Source organism: Jaculus jaculus, chromosome 13, assembly GCF_020740685.1.
Source record: "Jaculus jaculus isolate mJacJac1 chromosome 13, mJacJac1.mat.Y.cur, whole genome shotgun sequence".
Classification (NCBI taxonomy): Eukaryota; Metazoa; Chordata; class Mammalia; order Rodentia; family Dipodidae; genus Jaculus; species Jaculus jaculus.
Window position 1 is genome coordinate 14,203,132 of NC_059114.1, and position 22,487 is coordinate 14,225,618.

Here is a 22,487-nt window from a genome sequence, read left to right on the forward strand (position 1 = left end):
ACCGCGGAGCTGCCACTTCCTATTGGTCTGCGCCTCTCGCACCAGGGCGGGCACACTCCTGGGACCTTGTTTCCCATTGGATCAGGAAAATAAAGGGGCGGGAAGATCCGTGACAGCCTGGCTGCAATACCTATTGGCTTAGGCTCAAGCCAATCGGTAAGGGGATTCCGCCTCGAGCGCTCTGATTGGCTGGCCGGAAGGACAGCCTCCCGCGGGGCTGGCGTTCGGGGATGGAGGCGTTGCGGGGCCGTAGCCGCTCCAGCTTTGGCGCCGAGGGGCGGTGGCGGCGGCAGGTGAGAGGCTGGGCTTGCAGGACGGGGTGGCGTGAGGTCGCTAGTTTTCCCCGGGCCGGGCACCCCACTTCCTTGGATTAGTTTTCTCAACTCTGAGGGTTCATTCTTGAGGGTGGGCGTCCTACATCTACAGTCCCCGAAGAAACGAGGATCTTAGTGTTAGGCACACGCTCTACGTGAAGCCTTCCTTGCTGTTTTGCATTCAATAAAAATGTAAACCGCACACATCTGTAGACCCAGCAAGCCAGTTTCTGGGACTCTGTCTTGCAGAAATTCCTGCTTTAAATGCATAAAAACGGGGCGTAACAGGTGTGTCCTGAAGTTTAGTTTGTGATTGTGACACAGTCTCACTGTCCAGTAGAAAGTTCTTTCTTCTCTGTGATTTCAGGTCAGTGTCTTCCTTTCAGTCCGTTGCTCCATCAAACACACGGCCCTTCCTCCGGCTTGGCAAGCACTGTACTACTGCGCTTCCCGCCCAGCTCTCATGTAAATTTCGACCTTAAATAGTGGATGGTAGTAAAAGTCAAGAACAGAATCAGTAGCAAGTTGCTACGGGTGATGGAGTGGATACAGTGTGCCAGACACTGCTGCTTCATAACCCATTGAAGCGGGTTGTAGTATTGTCCCTGTATAATCTATTGAGAATAAAAAACAACGAAAAACTAAGATTCATCGTCCATTTAACCAACACGGCATCACTGGGGAGTGGAAATGCTGGGATCTGAACCCAGATGTTTTTCGTTATCCATCTTTGTGCACTGCCTTCCTGCTACGTAGCAAGTGCTGAGTGGTAGCTACATTTTGTTGTTGTTTTTGTTGTAAGGATGATGTTCTTAAAGTGGTTTTCTCCAAGATCTCCTGGTGATTCTAATATCTAGGGATCTTCTACCCCCCCCCCCCACTTTCCCTTTCAGGAGTCCCAAGAATCATGTTGTCAGAAGTCCTGCATATATCTGCTCCTGGGAAAGTCATTCTTCATGGAGAACACGCTGTGGTTCACGGCAAGGTAAAAAAGGAGTTGGTACCTTTGCTCCCTGAGGCTGGTTTTGAAGAAGGTTAAAAAGGGCCCTAGGGTACAGCTTAAAAACAAATCAGTGAAGACTTCTCCAGCCTGGCAGGGAAAAAACAGATCTTAAGCTACTGAAGAACTTCTCTGACCTCACCCAGGAAGATAGGAAGAAAAAAAAAAAAAAAAAAAGAGGGCCGATATAAAGCCTTACAAGTAAAATGGAATCATCTAGGAAGTGAGCTGTGGTAGGGAGGAGTGAGGTTTAAGGACTGAACTCTGGGAAACTCCAGTATTTAAAGTTGGAAAGATGATCTGTGTAGCAAAGATGTTGGCAATGTGCTCTATCTCACTGAACACTTAGAGCTATCCCAAACGCACAACCTTTTATTCTCCTGTTTTATAGATATGAAAGCGGAGTCTTAGGAGGGAACTGGTCACATAACCTACACTTCCCTGGAGTTAGGAGTGAACCCAAGTCTGCTTCCCCTCAAACTCTCTCACTCCTATCTCTTCATTCTTTTTTATAGTTTTTTTCTTTCTTTTTGGTGTTTTGAGGTAGGGTCTCACTCTAGTCCAGGCTGACCTGGAATTCACTATGTAGTCCCACGGTGGCCTTGAACTCATGGTGATCCTCCTGCCTCTGCCTCCCCACTGCTGGGATTAAAGGTGTGCACCACTGCGCCCAGCTCTTCATTCTTTTTTATTTTATTTTTTATTTATTATTATTTTTAATGTGATTGTGAGAGAGAATTGGCACACCAGGGCTTCCAGCCACTGCAGTCAAACTCCAGATGCACTAGCCAGTCGTGGTGGCGCATGCCTTTAATCCCAGCACTTGGGAGGCAGGGGTAGGAGGACCGCATGAATTCGAGGCCACCCTGGGACTCCATAGTGAATTCCACGTCAGCCTGGGCTAGAGTGAGACCCTACCTCAAAAAAAAAGAAAGAAAAGAAAAAACTCCATATGCACATGCCCCCTTGTGTACACATGTGGCCTTGCACACTTGCATCACTGTGTCTGGCTTACGGGGTACCTGAAGAGTCAAACATGGGTCCTTAGGCTTCACCGGCAAGTGCCTTAACCACTAAGCCATCTCTCCAGCCTTCTTTTATTTTATTTTTGAGTCAGCGTCTTACAGTGTAACCCTGGTTGGCCTGGAGCTCACTCTGTAGACCAGACTGGCCTTGAACCTGCATCCATGTGTTAGGTTACAAGTGTGAGCCACCACACCTGGCACTACTGTTGTTTCTTTGTGTTTTTTTAAATTTTTTAAAATTTCTATTAAGTTATAAGAGAGAGTGAGAACGGCTATGCCAGGGCCTCCAGCCATGGCAAACAAACTGTAGATGCATGTGCATTTGGCTTATGTGGATTCTGAGGAATTGAACTGGGGTCCTTAGGCTTCGCAGGTCTTTACTACTAAGCCATCTCTCCAGCACATTTTTGTTTGTTTGTTTTGAGATAGGGTCTCACTCTAGCCTAGGCTGACCTAGAATTCACTCTGTAGTCTCAGGGTGATCTCGAACTCACAGCAATCCTCCTACCTCTGCCTTGCAAGTGTGAGTCACCACACCTGGCACTTTTTTTTTTTTTTCCAGGCTGACCTGGAATTCACTATGTAGTCTCAGGGTGGCCTTGAACTCATGCCAATCCTCCTACCTCTGCCTCCCAAGTGCTGGGATTAAAGACATGAGCCACCATGCCCGGCTCCAGCACTGTTTTTAATATTTTTATGTATTTACTTGCAATGAGAGAGAGGGAGAGAATGGGCCTGCCAGGGCCTCCTGCTACTGCAATAGAACTCCAGATGCACGCACTACTTTGTGCATCTGGCTTTATGTGGGTACTGGGGAATTGAACCCAGGCTATCAGGCTTTGCAAGTAGGTGCCTTTAACCACTGAGCAATCTTTCTGGCCCCCATTTTTTATGCTTTTAATTTAAATTTCATTTTAAAATGCACTGGTTATGGAGACGGTTGAGAATGTCTGAAGTTTCTTGGGAAAGCAAATATAAGTAGATGATAACTAATTCAGTGGTAGAGGCTGTGGGAGAGTGGGCCCAAGGTTGATTAACAGAGTGCTTGCCCCGGTGTGGGTGGGAGCAGCCTGTGGGGGAGTATTTGCCCCCACTGCTCAGCCCACTGACAATGGTGTCCATGCCACTTCCCCTCAGACTGACCGCTTTTGCCCTTCACTCTACAGGTTGCCCTGGCAGTGGCCTTAAACCTGAGAACATTCCTCCGGCTCCAGCCCCGAAGCGATGGGAAAGTGAGCCTCAGCTTGCCAAACATCGATGTTAAGCAGACCTGGGATGTGGCCCAACTTCAGCTGCTGGACACAAGCTTTCTGGGTTAGTGGAAGGAGGAGGAACCAGGTGTGGTAAGAGCCTGGTCCCTGAAGAGAGGGGGAAGCAGGCAGCTGGGTCATTCCAGGCTGGCTTCCAAGAAGCCAGAAGTCAGCTGCTCTGAGGGGATTCTGTCCTGGCCCCAGACGCTTAGGCTCACTCATTTCATATTCTGTTTTAATATATTTTATTTATTTACTTATTTAGTTTTTTTGAGGTAGGGTCTCATGTTAGCCCAGGCTGACCTGGAATTCACTCTATATTCTCAGGATGGCCTCGAACTCACGGTGATCCTCCTACCTCTGCCTCCCGAGTGCTGGGGTATTTTTGGTTTTCTGAGGTAGGGTCTCCCTGTAGCCCAGGCTGACCTGGAATTCACTCTGTAGTCTCAGGGTGTCCTTGAACTCACAGTGATCCTCCTACCTCTGCCTCCCAAGTGCTGGGATTAAAGGTGTGCACCACTACGCTCAGCTTGTTTTAATATATTTTAACTGTACAAAACTGTGCCCTAGCTCTTTGTAGACTGCTGTGTACAGATCAATCAGGGCCATGGTTGGTTGACAGTATTGTATTTTGTTGCTGTGACAAACTACCTGACAAAGGGAGGAAGTGTTTCTTTCCGTCTTCAGTCTGAAGGGGCACATGATGGGGAGGAAGGCATGGTGGTCTTACTGCATCTGCAGTTAATTCCCTTGTGGGTTTTTTTTTGGTCTTTTTGTGATTCTGTCTTTTTTTTTTTTTTTTTTTTTTTTTTCGGTGCTGAGGACCGAACCCAGGGCCTTGCGCTTGCTAGGCAAGCGCCCATCCACTGCACTAAAGCCCCAACCCTGCACCTGCAGTTCGGAGGCAGAGACTGTATATAATTCTGGTGCTCATTTTTCTTTTTTCAAGGTAGTCTCAGGGTGGCCCTGAATTTACGGTGATTCTCCTACGTCTGACTCCTGAGTGTTGGGATTAAAGGTATGCGCCACCATGCCGCCTTCCTCCTCTTTTTGCTTTATAATTTTACTTTATTTTTTGTTTTTTCAAGGTAGGGTCTCGCTCTAGCCCAGGCTGACCTGGAATTCACTGTGTAGTCTCAGGGTGGCCTCGAACTCACAGTGATTCTCCTACCTCTGCCTCCTGAGTGCTGGGATTAAAGATGGGCACCACACCCTGCCTTTCTTCCTTTTAAAAAAAAAATAATGAGTTATTAGCAGGGAGGGAGGGGGACAGAGAATGAGAATGTGTGTGCCAGGGCCTCCTGCCCCTGCAAATGAACTCCAAACACAAATGCTGCTTTGTGTACCTGGCTTTTCGTGTGTACTGGGGAATTGAACTCAGACCATCAGGTTTTGCAAGCAAGCACCTTAACTGCAGAGCCATCTCTCCAGCCGCCCTCCCTCCTTTTTTTTTTTTTTTTTTTTTTTTGGTTTTTCGAGGTAGGGTCTCACCTTAGCCCAGGCTGACCTGGAATTCACTATGTAGTCTCAGGGTGGCCTCGAACTTACAGCAATCCTCTACCTCTGCCTCTCGAGTGCTGGTTTAAAGGCGCGCACCACCACACCCGGACTTCCTCCTTTTTATTTAATCTGAGACCCCAGCCCATGGTGTCATGGGAAACTTTTTTCCTGGAGAAATGCAAAACACATGTCTGTTCACCTCAGGGAACAGACAGCAAACCAAAAACACAATTGCAGCCAGACTGGGTGGCAGCTGCCAGACGCTGGCGGAGCTTACCAGCCTGCCGACAAGGCCTCGGGGCAAAGGTGTGGGCTCTGGCTGAGGTTTGCTGTGGGAACCCAGCAGGATGGGGGGTAGGTATCAAGATTGTGATATCAGGACCAATATAGGGGTTGGCACTTGTTGGTCGGCTTCACAGAGGAGACTAAGGAGTCTTAGAGACAGATTGCTGCCAATTAGCAGGGCTCTGCTGGCCTCCATTAATGCCTGATGCTCTCAGCACATAGTGACAGCTGCAGTGAATGGCTATAGTGCATATGATCTTACATGCCCGCACTCTTAGAGGTCTCTGGCTTTCCCAGGAGTGAGTAGTTTACGCATGTGTGTGACAGTTGAGGCTTAGAGGTCAAGTATCCATGACCACACTCAGATGTACAGAAAGGATGCAGACATCGGTCCCTCTCCATCATGGAGCTCTGTGGTGTTGGGCTCTCTGTAACCCAGTGCTCCTCTGGCTTGGATTAATGTGAATGCATTCAGCACACATGTACTGAGCCCCAGCCAGACGCCCTGAAGTTTCCCAAATGCCACACCCAACCTTACAGCCCCTGCAAGACTGGACCCGAGCCCAGGAGTGATTTCTAAAGGTGAGGTGGTCGGACTTGCTTGACCTCCTTGATGTCAGGAAAGGTGGCCCAGGCTTCTATGTGTCACTGGGAAAAACCTGCTACTTTGCCTTTCCTTCCGACCTAAGCAACATTCACAGTTTTTATTTGAGTTTCTGTTCTTTTTTTTTTTTTTTTTTTTTTTTGGTTTTTGAGGTAGGATCTCACTCTGGTCCAGGCTGACCTGGAATTAACTCTGTAGTCTCAGGGTGGCCTCGAACTCATGGCGATCCTCCTACCTCTGCCTCCCGAGTGCTGGGATTAAAGGCGCGCACCACCACGCCCGGCTTTCTGTTCTTTTTATTTTGTTTTTTTTGAGGTAGAGTCTCACACTAGCCCAGGCTGACCTAGAATTCACTATGTAGTCTCCAGGTGCCCTCAAACTCTCGGTGACCCTCCTACCTCTGCCTCCCGAGTGCTGGGATTAAAGGCGTGCGCCACCATGCACCTGACTTAGGTTTCTGTTCTTGATAATTATCTCTGTCTTTGTGTCTCACTGTTTTTTCAATTTTTTTTTTCTTTTTTTTGAATTTATTTGAGGGAGATGAGAGAGAGACAATGGACACATCAGGGCCTTCAGCCACTGCAAACAAACTCCAGATGCATGCTCCACCCTGTGCGTCTGGCTTACATGGGTATTGGGGAATCAAACCTGGTCCTTAAGCTTTGCAGACAAGTGCTTTGATTGCTGAGCCGTCTTTCTAGCCCTTGTTATTGTTTTTGTTGGGATGTTAAGATTTGGAACTCAGGACCTCACACATTCGAGGCAACTGCGTTACCACTGAGCAATATCCTCAGCTCTTTTTTTGGAGGGGGGAGGAAATATCTAGGGACTAACTAAATACTGCCTTTAAATATTTACATATATATAGTTAAAAAATGTATATGTATATGTGTATATATATATAATTGAGAAAGGGAGAGAGAATGAGAATGGGCGCTCCAGGCCTCCTGCTGCTGCTAACAACCCACAGGCACATGAGCCACTTTGTGCATTTGGTTTTATGTGTGAGTCCTGGGGAATTGAACCCAGCCTTTGCAAGCAGACATCTTTAACTACTGAGCCACCTCTCTGGCCCTGATACTACCTTTCATTTGTTTCGTTGTTTGTTTTTAATGGAAATTAAGGCCCAGGCTTTTGCACTTGGCATGTGTGTGAGCTATTAATTGTGCACTTATCGTATGCCAGGAACCGCCCTAAGAGACTTACACGTCTTTATCTTCATGACCCTGTGAAGAGGTACTCTGGCTATCCCTATTTTACCAAGGACAGAAGGTCACTTGGCTCATAGCCACATCTGCATGTCCCCTAAATCTCAGATTGAACGACAGACCCTGCTGCGGGGTTCGGACCACATGACCACCCCGCAAACTTGCCCAATGACTTCCTAGATTTTATGGACTCTGCAGCTTATCCCTGAGGCCATCTCACCCACGATGTTTGATTGTTTGCCCACGTGACAGAGCAAGGCGATGTGACAGCACCCATCCCCGAGCAGCTGGAGAAGATGAAGGAGGCAGCCAACGTGCCCGAGGACTGTGCGGCCACCAGGCGCCTGGCTGTGATGGCCTTCCTGTACTTGTATCTGGGCATCTGCCGGAAGCAGAGGTGCGTGCCCGGCCTGCGGGAGTCTCTGTCAAGCCTCCTGGGAAGCGGAAAGAGTTTCAGGGTGTCATTGCTGCTAGAGGGTCCTTGTGTCTCCTCAGCCTCTGGAAACAGCAGCCATGGGCTGCCCACACTGTGCTCCTGGCAAGCTCCATGCCGGGCACCTGGGGAAGAGGGGCTCAGGAAGTAGACACCAGAAGCCACTCAGCCAGTCAGGAGGGTGAGCCGGGACATAACCCTGCTCGCCCTTGGTGGACACAGGCATGCTGACCTGCACCGCCTCTGTTGCTTCAGTTTGGTAGGGCCAAAGCCATGCTCCATTCTTTTCTAAAAAATATTTTATTCCAGCTGTAAAAATGGCTTAGTGGCTGAGGTACTTGACTGCAAAGCCTAAGGACTCAGATTCAATTCCTCAGGATTCATGTAAGCCAGATGTACACAGTGGAGCATGTGTCTGGAGTCTGGTTGCAGCAGCTAAGAGGCTCTGGTGTGCCCATTCTCTCTTTTCCAAATAAAGTATTTTTATTTATTTTTTAAATTTCAGTTTAATATTTTTTGTTGACAACTTCCATAGTTGTAACCAATATCCCACTTTCCCCTTTGAAACTCCACTCTCCATCATATCCCCTCCCCCCCTCAATCAGTCTCTTTTATTTTGATGTCATGATATTTTCTTCCTATTACGATGGTCTTATGTAGGTAGTGTTAGGCACTGCAAGGTCATAGGATATCCTGGGGGAACATGTTATAAGGACTCCTACCCTTTCTTTGGCTCTTACATTCTTTCTGCCACCTCTTCCTTAATGGACCCTGAGCCTTGGAAAGTGTGATAGAGATATTTTAGTGCTGAGCATTCCTCTGTCACTTCTTCTCAGCGCCATGGTGCCTTCTGAGCCATCCCAAGGTCACTGCCATCTGAAAGAGAAGCTTCTCTAACCAAAAGTGAGAGTACATTAATAGATGGGTGTGAACATTAAGAGAAGTACTTACTGGGCAGATTGGTGAGCATAGTATATACATTTAGCCACATACCAGCAGACGTTATACCCCTAAGGCTAAAATACTGCTATTTAAAACTTCAAACATAAAGCTGGTGTGGTGGTGCACGCCTTTAATCCCAGCACTTGGGAGGCAGAGGTAAGAGGATCGCCACGAGTTCAAGGCCATCCTGAGACTACATAGTGAGTTGCAAGTCATTCTGGGGTAGAGCGAGACCCTACCTAGAAAAAAAGAAAGAAATATAAAAAATTATTTATTTATTTGAGTGTGTGTGTAAGAGAGAGAGGCAGGTAGAGAGAATAGGCATGCCAGGGCCTCTAGCCTCTGCAAATGAACTCCAGATACATACACCACCATGTGCATCTGGCTTTACGTGGGTACTGGAGAATGAAACTTGGCTCCTAAGGCTTTGCAAGCAAGCACTTTATATATTTAAGAGGGCTGGAGAGATGGCTTAGCAGTTAAGGCACTTACCTGCAAAGCCTCAAGACCTGTGTTCCACTCTCCAGGTCCTACTTAAGCCAGACGCACAAGGTGACGCAAGCGCACAATGTTGCACATATGCACGTGGTGGCACACACATCTGGAGTTTGATTGCAGTGGCTAGAGGCCCTAGCGTGAATATTTTCTCTCTCATGAAAAAAAAAAATTCCTGGGCTGGAGATAAGGCTTGGTGGTTAAGACACATGCCTGTGAAGCCTAAGGACCCAGGTTCAATTCTCCAGGTCCCACGTAAGCCAGATGCACATACTGGCATATATGTCTGGAGTTTGCAGTGGCTAGAGGCCCTGGTGTGCCCATTCTTTCTCTCTCTCCCTCTCCCTTCCTCCCTCTCTCTCTCTCTCTGTGTCTCCAATAAATAAAAATAAATCTTAGCCAGTGTGGTGGTGCACACCTTTAATTCCAGCCCTCCAGAGGCAGAGGTAGGAGGATCACTGTGAGATCGAGGCCACCCTGAGACGACATAGTGAATTCCAGGGCAGCCTGAGCTAGAGTGAGAGCGGCCTTGAAGCCCTCTCCCCCCAAAATAATTCCAAAAAAAATTTTTTTTTTATTTGGGCCAGAGAGATGGCTTAACTGTTCAGGTACTTGCCTGCATGTACAAAGAACCCAGGTTCCATGGCCAAGGGCCCACATAAGCCAGATGCACATGGTGGCGCATGCATCTGGAGTTCGTTTGCAGTGACTAGGGGCCTTGGCGCACCTATTTTGAGACTGTCTTAAATAAAATAGTTTTTTTAAAAAAAAGAAACATAAAATTATTTTGTTTATTTATTTATTTGAGGAGAGAGAGGCACAGAGAGAGAATTGGCATGCCAGGGCCTCTAGCCACTGCAAGCAAACTCCAGATGCTTGTGCTACTTTGTGTATCTGGCTTTAAGTAGGTACTGGGGAATTAAACCTGGATCCTTGGGCTTTGCAGGCAAGTGCCTTAACCACTGAGCATCCTCTCTAGCTTCCCAAGCTGCGTTCTTGGCTTCTAGGGCTACTTCTCCATGGCATGGCTGGAGAGGCACCAGCATGCCTAATCTCACTGCTGAAAGGATGCTATGGCCAACAGAGTGAAGACTGCACCTGTTTCCCGGGGTCCAGTGCCCGTGGTGGAACGCGGCACTATTCAGGCAGCATCACCCAGAGCTCCAGCATGAGCTGCAGAGACAGCTCGTGTTGCTAAAACCCCGGCTACTTGCCCTCTCTGAGCCTCAACTTTCCCATCTGTAAAATGGTTATGGTGTAGCACCAAGTTCACTGGGTTGTTGTGACGTCTAAATCTGTCTCACACTCCTAGCCCAGAGCTTGGCACGTAGCTTGACCAATGTTAGCTGTCCTCCTCCTTAATCATTTCCCCAGAGCTGGTTGGTGGCTTACGCTTCTTCTCCTAGCACTCAGGAGGCTGAAGCAGGAGGATTGCTGTGAGTTCAAGGCCAGTCTGGGTTATAGTGTGAGATCTTGGTCTCAAAAAAACAAAGAGTAGGGCTGGGGAAATGGCTTAGTGGTTAAAGTATTTGCCTGCGAAGCCTAAGGACCCTGGTTCTATTATCCAGGACCCACACAAGCCAGATGCACAAGGGGGCACATGCGTCTGGAGTTCGTTTGCAGTGGCTAGAGACTCTGGCATACCCATTCTCTCTTTCTCTCTATCTGCCTCTCCCTCTCTCTCTCAAATAAACAACAAAAAAAATTAACAAAAAAATCCAAAAAGTAGGTTAATTAGTAATGTATTAATGTCCTCAAGAAACAATAAGAGAGACTGAAAGTGTATATAGAAATGGATCCCACCAGTACCTGCCATGGCACAGAATCCTCAGAGTTAAGTTCTGTGCAGAGCGTGGACAGCCCTTCATGCTCTTTCAGGGGGAGAGGGGTGAGGAGGGAGGTAGTTTCAAGGTAGCGTCTCGCTGTAGCCCTGGCTGACCTGGAATTTACTATATTGTCCCAGGCTGGCCTCAAACTCACAGCAATCCTCCTACCTCTGCCTCCCAAGTGCTGGGATTAAAGGTGTGTGCCACCACGCCCAACCCCAAACCTAAATTTGACATGTCACACTTGAATGAAGTGCACGTATGGTGGCATGACTGACCTTTTAGGTGATCTGAAGCACACACCAGGAAGTGCTATTTGATTTGGGGGTCAGAAAATCTCCCTGAGTCCCAGAGTGACTGAGCCAGATGCTCACAGTCAAGCCCACCCAATGTCCTGGCCCTGGGTTCACATTGGCATCCCAACGCCTTTCTGTTGTTGTTGTTTTTTTGAGAGATTTTCGTTCTAGTCCAGGCTGACCTGGACTTCACTGTGTAATCTCAGGGTGATCCTCCCACCTCTGCCTCCCCCATGCTGGGATTCACGTCCTCTCAGCACCTTTGAGGAAGTCCTGCTGTGCATCCTGTGTGTTTCAGGACCCTGCCCAGCCTAGACGTCGTGCTGTGGTCGGAGCTACCCCCTGGGGCAGGCTTGGGCTCCAGTGCCGCCTACTCGGTGTGTTTGGCAGCTGCCTTCCTGACCATATGTGAGGAGATCACCAACCCACTGAAGGACAGGGACGGCACCAGCAGGTAATCAGTCCTCGCCCCACGCTTAGTAGGGCAGAGCTTGGACTCCGAGCCAGTAGATGAGTTTTCCAAAGTAGCACCGAGTAACACAGTGATCTTGGGACATTGTTTTACTTATCCCAGCCTCAGTTTCCCCTTCCCTGTAGGATTTTCTTTTCTTTTAAGGTAAGATCCTATTATGTAACCAAGTTTGGATTTACAATCCTCCCTCCTTGGCCTCCTAAGTGTTGGGGTGACAGTTGCGTCCCACAGTGGACGCCTCTAATGCTTTGGGGAGATCCAGTGCCGGGCATCGAGGGCACTGGAGTTGGGTTCTTCACAGTGGTTGTTTTCATTTGTTTTGAGAGACAGTGGCTTGTAGCTGAGGGTGGCCTTGAAGTCTTGACCCTGCTGCCTCAGCCTCCCACGCACGAGGACGACACGCGTGAGCCTCTGCACCTGGCTCGCTCTTTACCTTTCATTTCTGTGTCCTTACGCCGGGGTGAGCGCTGTACTCCGGAGCCACATCTCCAGTCACACCGGTTGTCATGCGTGGACTTCAGGTCCTATTCACGAGGCCACAGGAAGCAGTCAGTCCCACCACCACTCAAGCTTCCCAGCCTGGCTCAGCAGGGCCCGAACCCCTTGCCACACAGGCCCCTCACCCCCAAGAAGAGTGGGATTAACCATCCCACCACTGAAGGAAGTGGGCTGCAGTAAGGTCAGGCAACAGGCCCGGAGTCACTCAGCTGATGAGAGAGACAGCATGGGGAGGGTTGGGGCAGCCAACGTTCCCATGATTTCCGCAGCACCACAAGGGTTTCGGAGGAAAGGGAAAAGAAGACTCCATCCTGTCTTCAGCCAAGAGTCCACCCAGGGGGCTGTGCAGTTTGCTTTCCTTCCTGCGCTCCTTGACCACCCCCCCACTATGTGAAACACACACATCTCCTGGCCACCCCCCCCCACGCCCCCCACCACCACAGTTAAGATGTTCCCCTGTATTCAGGTGGCCTGAGGAGGATCTGCAATCAATTAACAAGTGGGCCTTCCAAGGTGAGAGGGTGATCCACGGGAACCCCTCAGGCGTGGACAATGCCGTCAGCACCTGGGGTAGGTGTACGCTCTCCATTTTTGTTCTTTTTCATGGTCTCAGTACGTTATTAAGCATCCTGGCTCTGTTGGCTTGAGATGAGCACTCCTGTTGGGGGATGGGAATGATCTGTGGGCTCTGCCTCTCACCTTGTAATTCACTCTGGGGAGGGACCAGCCTCAGGTTCCCCAGGGGCGTGAGGGGATCCCTTCCAATGGAGTTCACCACCCAGCCAGCCAGGCAGCCTCCTATCCTGAGATGACGCTTGCCCACAGGCCTTGCTGCTGATGCTGTGCCCCAGCCTCACCTTGTGACCACTTGGAGGGAAGCTGGGCAGCCCAGAGGGCTGAGAGGGCCAGAGTCCTAGGCCTGCCAAGAGTCCCAAAACCTTGCTGAGGGCCCCGGTGTTTCCCACCCCATCCCCAGGCCCTGAAGCTAGATATCCAGAGAGGTGTGTGCAGCCCAGTCCCTGATGGGGCCAGACTGACCCGCCCCAAAGCCCAGACTCCGTGGCCACAGTGCTGACTGCTGTCCTTCTCTGTAGGAGGAGCTCTGCGCTACCAGCAAGGGAAGATAGCATCCCTGAAGAGGTAAATGGGGCAGAGTGGCCTGACCTGCTGCTCCGCCTCCACGCGTCCAGGGAGAACCTTGTGCCTTTGAGAAGTTGCAAGGGGCAGGTGTCCCTGTGCTCCCCCCCCCCACCGCCATGGCCCTCCCAGTGTGTGGGCCATTGTCTCCTCCACCTCAGCTGTGATTCGAGGGGCAAATCATGTGGCTGTCCCCCGTCCTTCCCGAGAGCAGCTGGTCCTCACGCACAGCCCCGGCTGCTCCCTCCCTGTCCCTGTAGTGAACGTGTGCTTTCCCGATGACACACCCTGGAGCATAGAGGTGCTTCCAAGGGCTCTCAGTGAGGTGGGACAGGCACAGAAGCTACCACAGGACAGAGTGGGCTGTCGCGGGGGCCACGTGGGCCAAGGGCTACACAGTGGGAGGCTCAGAGTAAAGGGTGCTGCACAGGTCTGTCGGCTTTGCATGGCTCTGCCCACCCACTGGAGCCCAAGCATGACGGGGGTTTCGTCACGGCAAGCAGGAGGTAGGTGTAGTTTCAGGGTGCATGGTGGTTGGTGTGTCAGGCGGGCCCGAGCACTCTATTGCCTTCTGCACTTCCTGCTGTCTTCATGGGGGTGGGGGGGCCCCCCTCATTCCATTCCTGGCTCATGGTACCCCTGCTGTGAGGTCTTCCTCTCCCAGCTGCGGCCTCTGGGAACTAAACTGCCCCTCCACAGCTCAGCGTCAGGGGATCGCCAGCCGGGCTCTCTCCATGCTTGTGGGGCTGGGGCCTGCCTTGTGGTGGGGGCTGTCCTGGCTCAGTGCCCAGAGGCCAGCGTTGCTGCTTCCTCTGCCTGCTCGTGAGAATGCGGGACCACGGCGCCTCAGGCCCAGAGGAAGTTGGCCTCGGCCCCTGTGCTGGGGCCACGGGAGCAGGGACAGGAGAGAGGGGAGGTCCCAAACACCCAAACCCTGGCCTGCCCCCAGAAGCCTGCCGTCCGTCCGTTGGAGAAGGCACAGTTGTGATCAGAGACCGGGCACCAACAGGTTCTGTGGAGGACAGCAGTGCTGTCATTCAAGCTTCAGGTTGGGTGTGCTCAAGGAGGCGGGGCAGCGCACGCACCTGTGTGTCCCGAGCCCCAGATCAGACTCAGCCAACAGAAGCCTCTGTCCTGGGGTGTCAGGAGATGAGCACTGGAGGCAGGGGGAGCTGCCAGTCGCTGCCGAATCACACTTAGCGTTTGTCTGACAGTTTATGTGCTGCACAGTTACTGGTGACTGAGCACCTACTGTGGGCATCTCAGTGGGGAACAAAGCCACAGGCGCCTTTAGGGGACAGCAGGGTGAGGAGCTGGAAGCAGGGGAAGGAGTTGATTGGGTGAGTTGCTGTGGGGGCCTCTGCTGAGGTCACCTTATAGCAGAGGTCTAAATGGATGGAGGAGCTGCTCTTGTCGCTGTGGGTCTGAGGGCAGGCTCCTGGCGGGGTGGATGCAAGTGCAGAGGCCCCTGGGTGGGGCAGTGCTGGTGTATGGAACGGCAGTTGGGAGGCCAGAGTTTGAGTGGAGGGTGCTGGGCTGGGAGGAGATGGCGTGAGGTGAGGTCAGGCCCAGATCACACAGCACTTCCAAGGCAGAGCCCCAAGGGTAGACTGGGTGTCTCAGAGCCCCAGGTTCTGTGGAACTGATAGCAGGCCCAGCAGCAGAGGATGAGTCTCAGAGATCAAGACGTGACGCCCAAGCTCCCACCCCCCTCCAGGCGCGGCAGCGAGGGCCAGCCTTTGCCACTTGCTGCGGGCGCTACAGTGAGCAGATGGCAGGCTGGCCACAGAGCTCGGGGGGGCCCTTCATCCTATGGATGGCTTAGAGGAGACCTTTACCCCCCCCCCAAACAAACAACTGTGTGGTGCCACTCTATAAAAGGCACATTGTTTGTGAAGAGGATGGAGATGTGGCCTCCCAGAATGTTTGCCCTTTTGAACAGTGGCCTGCCTTGAAAGGGAAGAGAAAAGCCAAATAGAATGTTTATCTTTGTAAAGTTTGAAAAAAAAAAAAAAAAAGACGAGCGCCTGCCTTCAGGCTGAGAATCGATACTAATTTCATGGGCTTATGGGGCAAAGGTGGGGGACAAAGCAGGTCCCTTGTGGCCTCTCCCAGTCCTGTCGGGTGTGACGACAGCGTCAGCAAGGGTGTTAGGGCCCCACGGGTCTCTGGCCAGTGTGGCCAGAGTACACCCAGGTTCTCCACCTTCCAGCCTGGCCTCCTCGGCTCTGCAAGTCAAGGTGGGTGGCATCCCCCCAAAGACAGCTCAGCACAAGGACAACTGGGATTGTGTCTTAGTCTGCTCCTTTCACTGTGACAGCCAGGGGCCATTTGACTCCCTGTGACCACAGCTGGGTTCCCCATGCCTAGAGTGCTGAGGTAAGCACCTTGGAGGTGGGCGTGCTGAGGGCTGGCCTCCTTGGTAGACCAAGCCACCTCTCTGTAGACTCTCCTGTAGAAACTGTCCACAATTACGCTACTGGGGAGCCACCCTGACCCAGAAATCCCAAAGCAAACACGAAGCTAAAACAAAAACAAAAACAAGGGTTTGGGCCTGGTGTGGTGGCGCATGCCTTTAATCTCAACACTCGGGAGGCAGAGGTAGGAGAATCACCATGAGTTCAAGGCCACCTTGAGAACACAGAGTGAATTCCAGGTCCGCCTGGGCTAGAGCAAGACCCTACCTCAAAAAACAAACAAACAAACAAAAAACCCTAGGATTTTGGAGCATTTCAGATTTTTTGGATCAGCACATTCAGCCACAATGCCCTCACAGATGTTCCAGAATCCCCGAAGCCGCTTTGCATCCAGCATCTCTGACGATGCTTCTGCACCTGGACTGGCCGGTCCAGCGTCTCCCTCTCCACACCCTAGACAGAACCTTGTGCACAGTGCCCCCCCACCTCCTCCAAGGTCCCTTGGCTTTTGCTATCTTAATTCTCCAGCCCCCTGAGGGGCCTGAATGACTGAAATCTGGGGCCCTCCCTGCACTCTGCTCTGGCCAGTTTGAACTTGTAACTCAGTGAGGAGTTCTTACCACCTCCAGGCTTGACACAGTCTTTCCTCCATGCTTTCACCCTTCCTTAGTTCTTGACTTACACCTCACAGTAGGGAAGGCTTCAAGGACCTCCCTCCTCCTCCCTGTCCTGTCCCCAGGCTGAGCTGGCTTTCCTACCTTGTACTCCCCTTCCTGGACCTTTGTTTCCTCCTCTGGCCTCATCCTGCCCCTTCTTCCACAGGACCCCAGCTCTCCAGATCTTGCTGACCAACACCAGGGTCCCACGAAGCACCAAGGCCTTGGTGGCTGGTGTCCGGAGCAGACTGCTGAAGGTGCTTTGTGGGCAAGTTTGGGGACAGAAGGTGCTGCGGGTACCTAAGTGGCAGTTGGGGTAGGAAAGGCATTTCCAAAATGCCCACACCCTGGCCGGAAGCACGACATGGATTCCTGAAACGCTGCCCTGGTTCACTGGTCACACTGGCCTTGTGCTGAGAATCCTCCTGTCCATGGCAGGGCCAACGCCAGGCCGGATGGAGAGGGAATTCCCCTGGGGATGGAGATGGGTGGCTCCTCACTGCTGGCACAGGGCCTGTCCACCCATGTCCCTGGACCTCACAAACCTACCTGCCTTCCTCCCCTGCAGTTCCCTGAGATCGTAGCCCCGCTCCTGACCTCAATAGACGCCATATCCCTGGAGTGCGAGCGTGTGCTGAGAGAGATGTCGACGGCACCTGCCCCGGAGCAGTACCTGCTGCTGGAAGTAAGCCCGCCCGGCCACAGAGACCAGCTCTCTGTCCACTACCGTCCAGAGCAGCGCCTCCCCCACTGACCACTCAGTCTCCCAGAAGCAAGCCAGGCCCTGTCCCTGACCAACACTCACTCGCTGCGGGCTCGGGGCACACGTCTGTGTGTCACCCCTACAGCATGCTGGAGGCCCTGCAGGCAGGTTTGGGTCACGGAGTCGAGGAACAGCAGCCCACCGGGCATGCATACCAGGGCTCACGAGAGTCCTGGCAGGTCAGCTCCCCACCGTGTCAGGTCACACGTGCTCTAAAGCTGTCCTGGCCTCCTGCAGCCTTGTCACCACCCATGCCACCCCCTGGTGACCTCGCTGGAGTGTCTGGAATGTCGTGAGCTTGCTCCAAGGTTCCCTGGGTGGCACACCCGCACAGTGCCTGGCTCCCACTCAGGTTCTAGCCTGGTGGTTGCACTGACAGTTAAAAGCCATCTGGTCTCCCTTGAAGCATGAGGGGACCCACAGCCCCTGGCTGGCAGGACTGGGTATCTTTGCCTGTTACCTGGAGGTGCAGATGGGCCCGCTCCAGAGGACCTGTGTTCTTCCTCAGGATGGCCCTCAGCACTACCCCATTGGCTGCTGCAGCCAGTGCCCCGCCCCCGCCCCCTCAGGGCCCACCTCCTGTGTTACCCAGCTCCTGAGCCGCAGAGCAGGGGCCAAACTAGTTTGAATATTCCTCCACTCAGCAGGTCTCTAATGAACACCTACTGTGTGCTGGCTGCAGTTCCTGGGGAACTTCTTCCACCCCTGTCCTCATGCCCTAAGTGTCCACCCCCATCCCCCCACCCACCCCCGCTCTCTGCTCCTTCCGCGTGGAAAGGAGGAACGCAAGGCCCCCTGAGCAGGAAATTAATAATGATAGAGCGCGGCTCACATCCGCCCCTGTGGAGCGCCGGCGAATGCCAGGGAACGGAGCGTTGATTATATAGCACGGATATTTTTGGCTGCGGCAGCCACTGAAACACACCGCTCCACTCTTGGACAGCTTTGCGCTCGAACCAGCGAGCTGTTCTCCCATGTCACAGGCTGTCACCTGATCCTTGACAGATTTTGGATCAGAATGTGACAGGTGTCTGGAACCTGCCTCGGCCGCCTGACACCTGGCGCTCAGGCGCGTGCAGAGGCTCCCAGGAGTCTTCCCTCGCCAGCAGCCCGCCAGGCTGGTGGGAGGCACCCAGGGCTGCCACGGTGCCATCCTGCCCATTTGTCAGAAGGGCTGGGGTGTGGCGCTGGATGAGGGGAGGACCAGCTCTAGGCAGGAGCACCTGGTGGTGGCCCTAAGCAGAGATAGGCCTTGGTGATAAGCGACTCCCGGTCACGCAGGCATCCCGGGTCCAGAAGAGAGCCTATGCTGCCGGGCACGCTGGCTCCCCAGGAAGAGAAGATGGCAGGAGTGCTGGAGGTTGGGGGGCCAGTTCTCACAGGCAGGGTTGACAGCGCAGAGCCGTATCCGGCATTGCCTCAGACCTTACGAGCTAGATAACTGTAGGCAGTCACTGTTCCCCCATGCTCACTTAACCCCCCTGGTAAAATGGGATGATGGTGGGAGCATGGTCATGGCTCTGAGACAGGCAGACGCTTTTACAGTCCGTTCCCAAGGGGGCAGAACTCCAGCCGAGCACCCCACCCAAAGACGCAGACCTAGAGGGTGCCCAGCTGAGCCTGAAACCCAGGCCTACCAGAGAGCAAGTCCTTGCGGGGCGCTCGTCCCAGGGCCCAGCGTCTGCCCAGTGCCCGGCATGCAGTGTGTCGGTGAATAGAAGACACACAGGCCTGCTTTTAGCATTTCATCCACGCATGTCTTGTTGGTCCTTGGCAAGCAGGAATTTCATTACACATAATTGAAGAACTATAGGCAAATATTTAGCAGTTCCCTCCCTCATGACCTTGTTGGAGCTACAACCTAGTTCTTACTCTGAAAATCAGTGCCCGAGGCAGCAGCAGCGTGGCATAGCATTTGGAGGGTTTTGTTTCTCTCACAAATGACAGAAACCTGTCCCCGCCAGACGTTAGCAGAAAGGATTCATTGTCTCCTAACTGAGGAGACGTGGGAATGGCTTGAGGGACAGCCCAATCTTGTGCTTGAAACGACGCACCAGGGAATACATCACTGGCCACATGGTAGGTGGACAGTGTTGGCGGCCTGTGTCTGAAGCTTAACTCATTTCAGCAACTTCAGTGGAAATAGGTTGGAGTACCCCCGGGACGGCCCTTGCTTTACCAGCCTGGGTTGCACATACACCTCCTTAGTAATCTCAAGGTCCAGAATTAACTGTGGACACACTGGCAGGAGGATGAACTCAATTCCATCTGTCTAAGCCCCAAGAGAAAGTCCCACAGGAAGTGGGACAAAAAGAGTCAGCAGCTGCCAGGTGGACCTGGAGGTGTTGGGTGGGGCAGGGTGCCTGGGTGTCAGGTAGGCCAGCTGGAGACAGATGGCCCCTCCCCCAGGAGCTGATCGACATGAACCACCACCACCTGAACGCGCTTGGCGTGGGCCATGCCTCCCTGGACCAACTCTGCCAGGTCACGGCTGCGCACGGACTGCACAGCAAGCTTACCGGCGCAGGAGGCGGCGGCTGTGGCATCACTCTCCTGAGGCCAGGTACTCCGGTGGAGGTTACACGAGAGAATGGAGAGGAGACCTGGCTCTAGGCCTTTGTTTCCTTTTTGTGTGTGTGCGAATCAAGCGTGATAGCATCTAGCCCGCCAGGCTTATCAAGAGTCAAGGGAGGAGTGCTTTTGAAGATCCCCACGTCATGGCAGGGCAGCGGGCACCCTACCGTGGCGGTGCCTTCCACCTTCCCGAGGGGGCGAGAAACGACCAGGATAGGGTCCCATCCCACTCAACATGTCATGGGGGTGGGATTGGTCCTACTGTGAAATAAAGGCATTGCTCTGGTTGGTGTCTGGGGGAAGAAGACCGAAGAGCAAGCTTAGGGCTCCTATACCACACTGGTGTCCAGGATGCAAGGGACTCTTGCTGTTCACTATGCCACATCTGGCCACTCATGCTGTGGCATTCTGCTACCACCTGCTTCTGCCCACTCTTCTGACATTCCTCCTCTGTCCATCCCTCCTTCCCCAAGCCCACCAGGGATCCCAAGGTCCTCTTGCCCTGAATGTTGGCTTCCAGCCTCAGGAGACAGCTCATCCTCACACCAGCTGGCCCTAATGGGTGGTTCCTGGCGCAGGACATATGCTGACGCGGAGGGCATGCCCAGTATACCAGGCCCTGGCAGGGCACTCCACCATCCCAGCCAGCTCAGGCTCCCTGTAGCTCTGCAGGGGATGGCTTTGTCAGCCCCACTCGCAGATGGACACACCGAGGTCCAGAGGGGGAGGTCGCTTGTCTGAAGCCACGTGGCCGGGCTCCAGGTCCCGGTGCCTGATGGGGCCTTCAGTGAGACTGGAGCCACCCAGGGTCTGTTGGCATAGGGGTGGGCAGGCCATAGCCAGGATGCTTGGCAGGAGGGCCTGGGCACTAGGCCTCTCCCCAAGCCATGGCTGTCAGGACTAACTGCTCCCCCTCCCCAGGTCTGGAGCAGGCCAAAGTGGAGGCTGCCAAACAGGCCCTGATCGACTGCGGGTTTGACTGTTGGGAAACCAGCATCGGGGCACCTGGAGTCTCCGTCCACTCGGCTGCCTCCCTGGACAGTTCTGTCCAACAGGCCCTTGGAGGCCCCTGAGATGACCCACGACACTGGCACGCCACCGGGAAGCCTCTCCCTGGAGAATTCTGGACATTGGGGTTGCCCTCTGTGCTGGCCAGCAGTCTCCCGCTTCTGACCTCAGCAGGCCCCAGCCCTCTGAAATACTCTTCCTGCTGGTTGCACCCACCAGTCCTTGAGGCGGATCGTCTGCGCTCTTCCTTCTCTGGATCTGATCCAGCAGCTGGGCCTGGTGGGGTTCCCTGAGATGTCAGACTGCGGCCCCACTCTACTCCCTGGGGTGCCCAGTGCGTGCATCTGCCCTCTGTGGCTGCTGGGTGGGGTGGCCTGTGTACAGCCTGCCCTCTTGTCCTGAGATGGCTCCCCAGGGGCTGCCTGGACCGTGACTGGCCGAAGGAAGGTGGTGCTGGCTGCCCTGTCATCACTTGAGGGATTTGCAGGAAAGCTGGCAGAGGAAATAAAAGAGACTACAGGAAAGCTCTGGGCCTTTTGCGTGGGTTTCCTCCCCGCCTCTTCTCCAGTGGTCTGTCCTCCTCTCTGGTACATGTCTCAGGGAGGAGGTGGCTTTCCCCAGGTAGCGTTTGCTGGAGAGGGACAGGGACACATCTGGCTCTTGGTCCCCAGCGCAGCATCTGGCTGCTCTGAGCTCCTAGTATCACAAGAGCTCTGGAGTCTTGGAAACTGCGTCCAGGGCACCCCTTACTGCCTGAGGTTAATGGGCCAGGCAAGGAACGCCCTTCCTTCATGTGCCTGGCACTGGCCCAGCCTACCGAACTCTCCTGGAAAAGTGGCCCCGCAGCCAGTCTGCCCAGGCCCCAGCAAGGTGGGATTTCATTGAAGGTTCAAGTCCCTCTGTGCACATCTGCCCTTGGCCGCTAGGGGGCAGCTGGTGCCTTTCCCAGCATCCTCCCCAGCCGGGCTGGGGCTGGCCTGAGAGCCAGAGCTGAGTTCCACTGCCTGGGCTCACCGGCTGGGCTGGAGTTAGTGGCTTTAGGAGAGACTAGGCCCGCACCCCCAATGGGAGTTCCTTTCCCCTGCACTTTCGAGAGGGCACAAAGCAGTAATACAGAGGACTACCAGCAGCTGGCCACCCTTCTTTGCACGTTGCTTTCACGTTTCAGTCTGGCCAACTTCAGAGCATAATCGTTGGTCTCATCCTCACTTAACAAGTGAGGAAACTGAGCTCAGAAGGGTTGAGTAATTTGTCTAAGGCCACACAGCATCGGTGACCACCTGACACCAGAGCCCACCCTGCACCCGCCTTGGCCTGACCCTGCCACAGGTGGTGGTGTGTGTGGGGGCGATTCTGATCACCTCTGCACCTGGGCTCATTTCCTCTGGATTCGGATGTACTGGGTCAAGTTGGGTCCAAGCCCGAATATTTTCCTGAACCCCACGCAATTTGAGCTGCTGGGCGTGTGGGGGATCAGCTGGGAGGCGTGGCGTGGGGGAGGCTGGAATCCTAGGTTTTACCTAAAGCCCGCAGTAGCAGTGTCTGGAGGCTGAGCCCCCCAGAGCCCACCCGCACCTCGAGGTTGCCCCTCTCCTCGCTTCCTGGGGACAAGGCTGCCAGTCTGGGGCAGCGAGTGATCCGGTACTCTGGCCCTGGGAAGCAGCCCCCTGTGTGCCCTGGCCAGTACGACCTCTTGCTCAGCTGCCACCACCAGCCACCCCAGGGCCCTAGTGCCACCGCTGCCAGCCACCTGCTTCTGATAAAGCCCTTGGCAGCTGCCACCG

General features: G+C 53.3%; 1 protein-coding gene across 2 annotated transcripts; it reads left to right on the forward strand.

The window, feature by feature from the left end:
* Positions 1-216: 216 nt before the first annotated feature.
* On the forward strand, positions 217-21,227 carry Mvk (mevalonate kinase). 2 transcript variants are annotated; one of them, XM_004664010.2, is made up of 11 exons: positions 217-293; positions 1,208-1,299; positions 3,506-3,653; positions 7,439-7,583; positions 11,477-11,632; positions 12,615-12,718; positions 13,243-13,288; positions 16,525-16,615; positions 16,927-17,043; positions 19,531-19,684; positions 20,617-21,227. In XM_004664010.2, the coding sequence occupies exons 2-11, from the start codon at positions 1,222-1,224 to the stop codon at positions 20,766-20,768; spliced, it is 1,191 nt and encodes a 396-aa protein (XP_004664067.2). In that variant the 5' UTR covers positions 217-293; positions 1,208-1,221; the 3' UTR covers positions 20,769-21,227. The 2 variants fall into 2 exon arrangements, with proteins under 2 accessions (XP_004664067.2, XP_044988988.1); XM_045133053.1 differs by lacking the exon at positions 217-293 and adding an exon at positions 760-779.
* The last annotated feature ends 1,260 nt before the right edge of the window (positions 21,228-22,487 follow it).

Coding starts and splice junctions, on each gene's coding strand:
- Mvk (XM_004664010.2), top strand. CDS start 1,222: ATGTTGTCAGAAGTCCTGCATATATCTGCTCCTGGGAAAGTCATTCTT. Junction 3,654..7,438: donor GCTGGACACAAGCTTTCTGG/GTTAGTGGAAGG, acceptor CCCACGTGACAG/AGCAAGGCGATGTGACAGCA. Junction 12,719..13,242: donor CAATGCCGTCAGCACCTGGG/GTAGGTGTACGC, acceptor CCTTCTCTGTAG/GAGGAGCTCTGCGCTACCAG.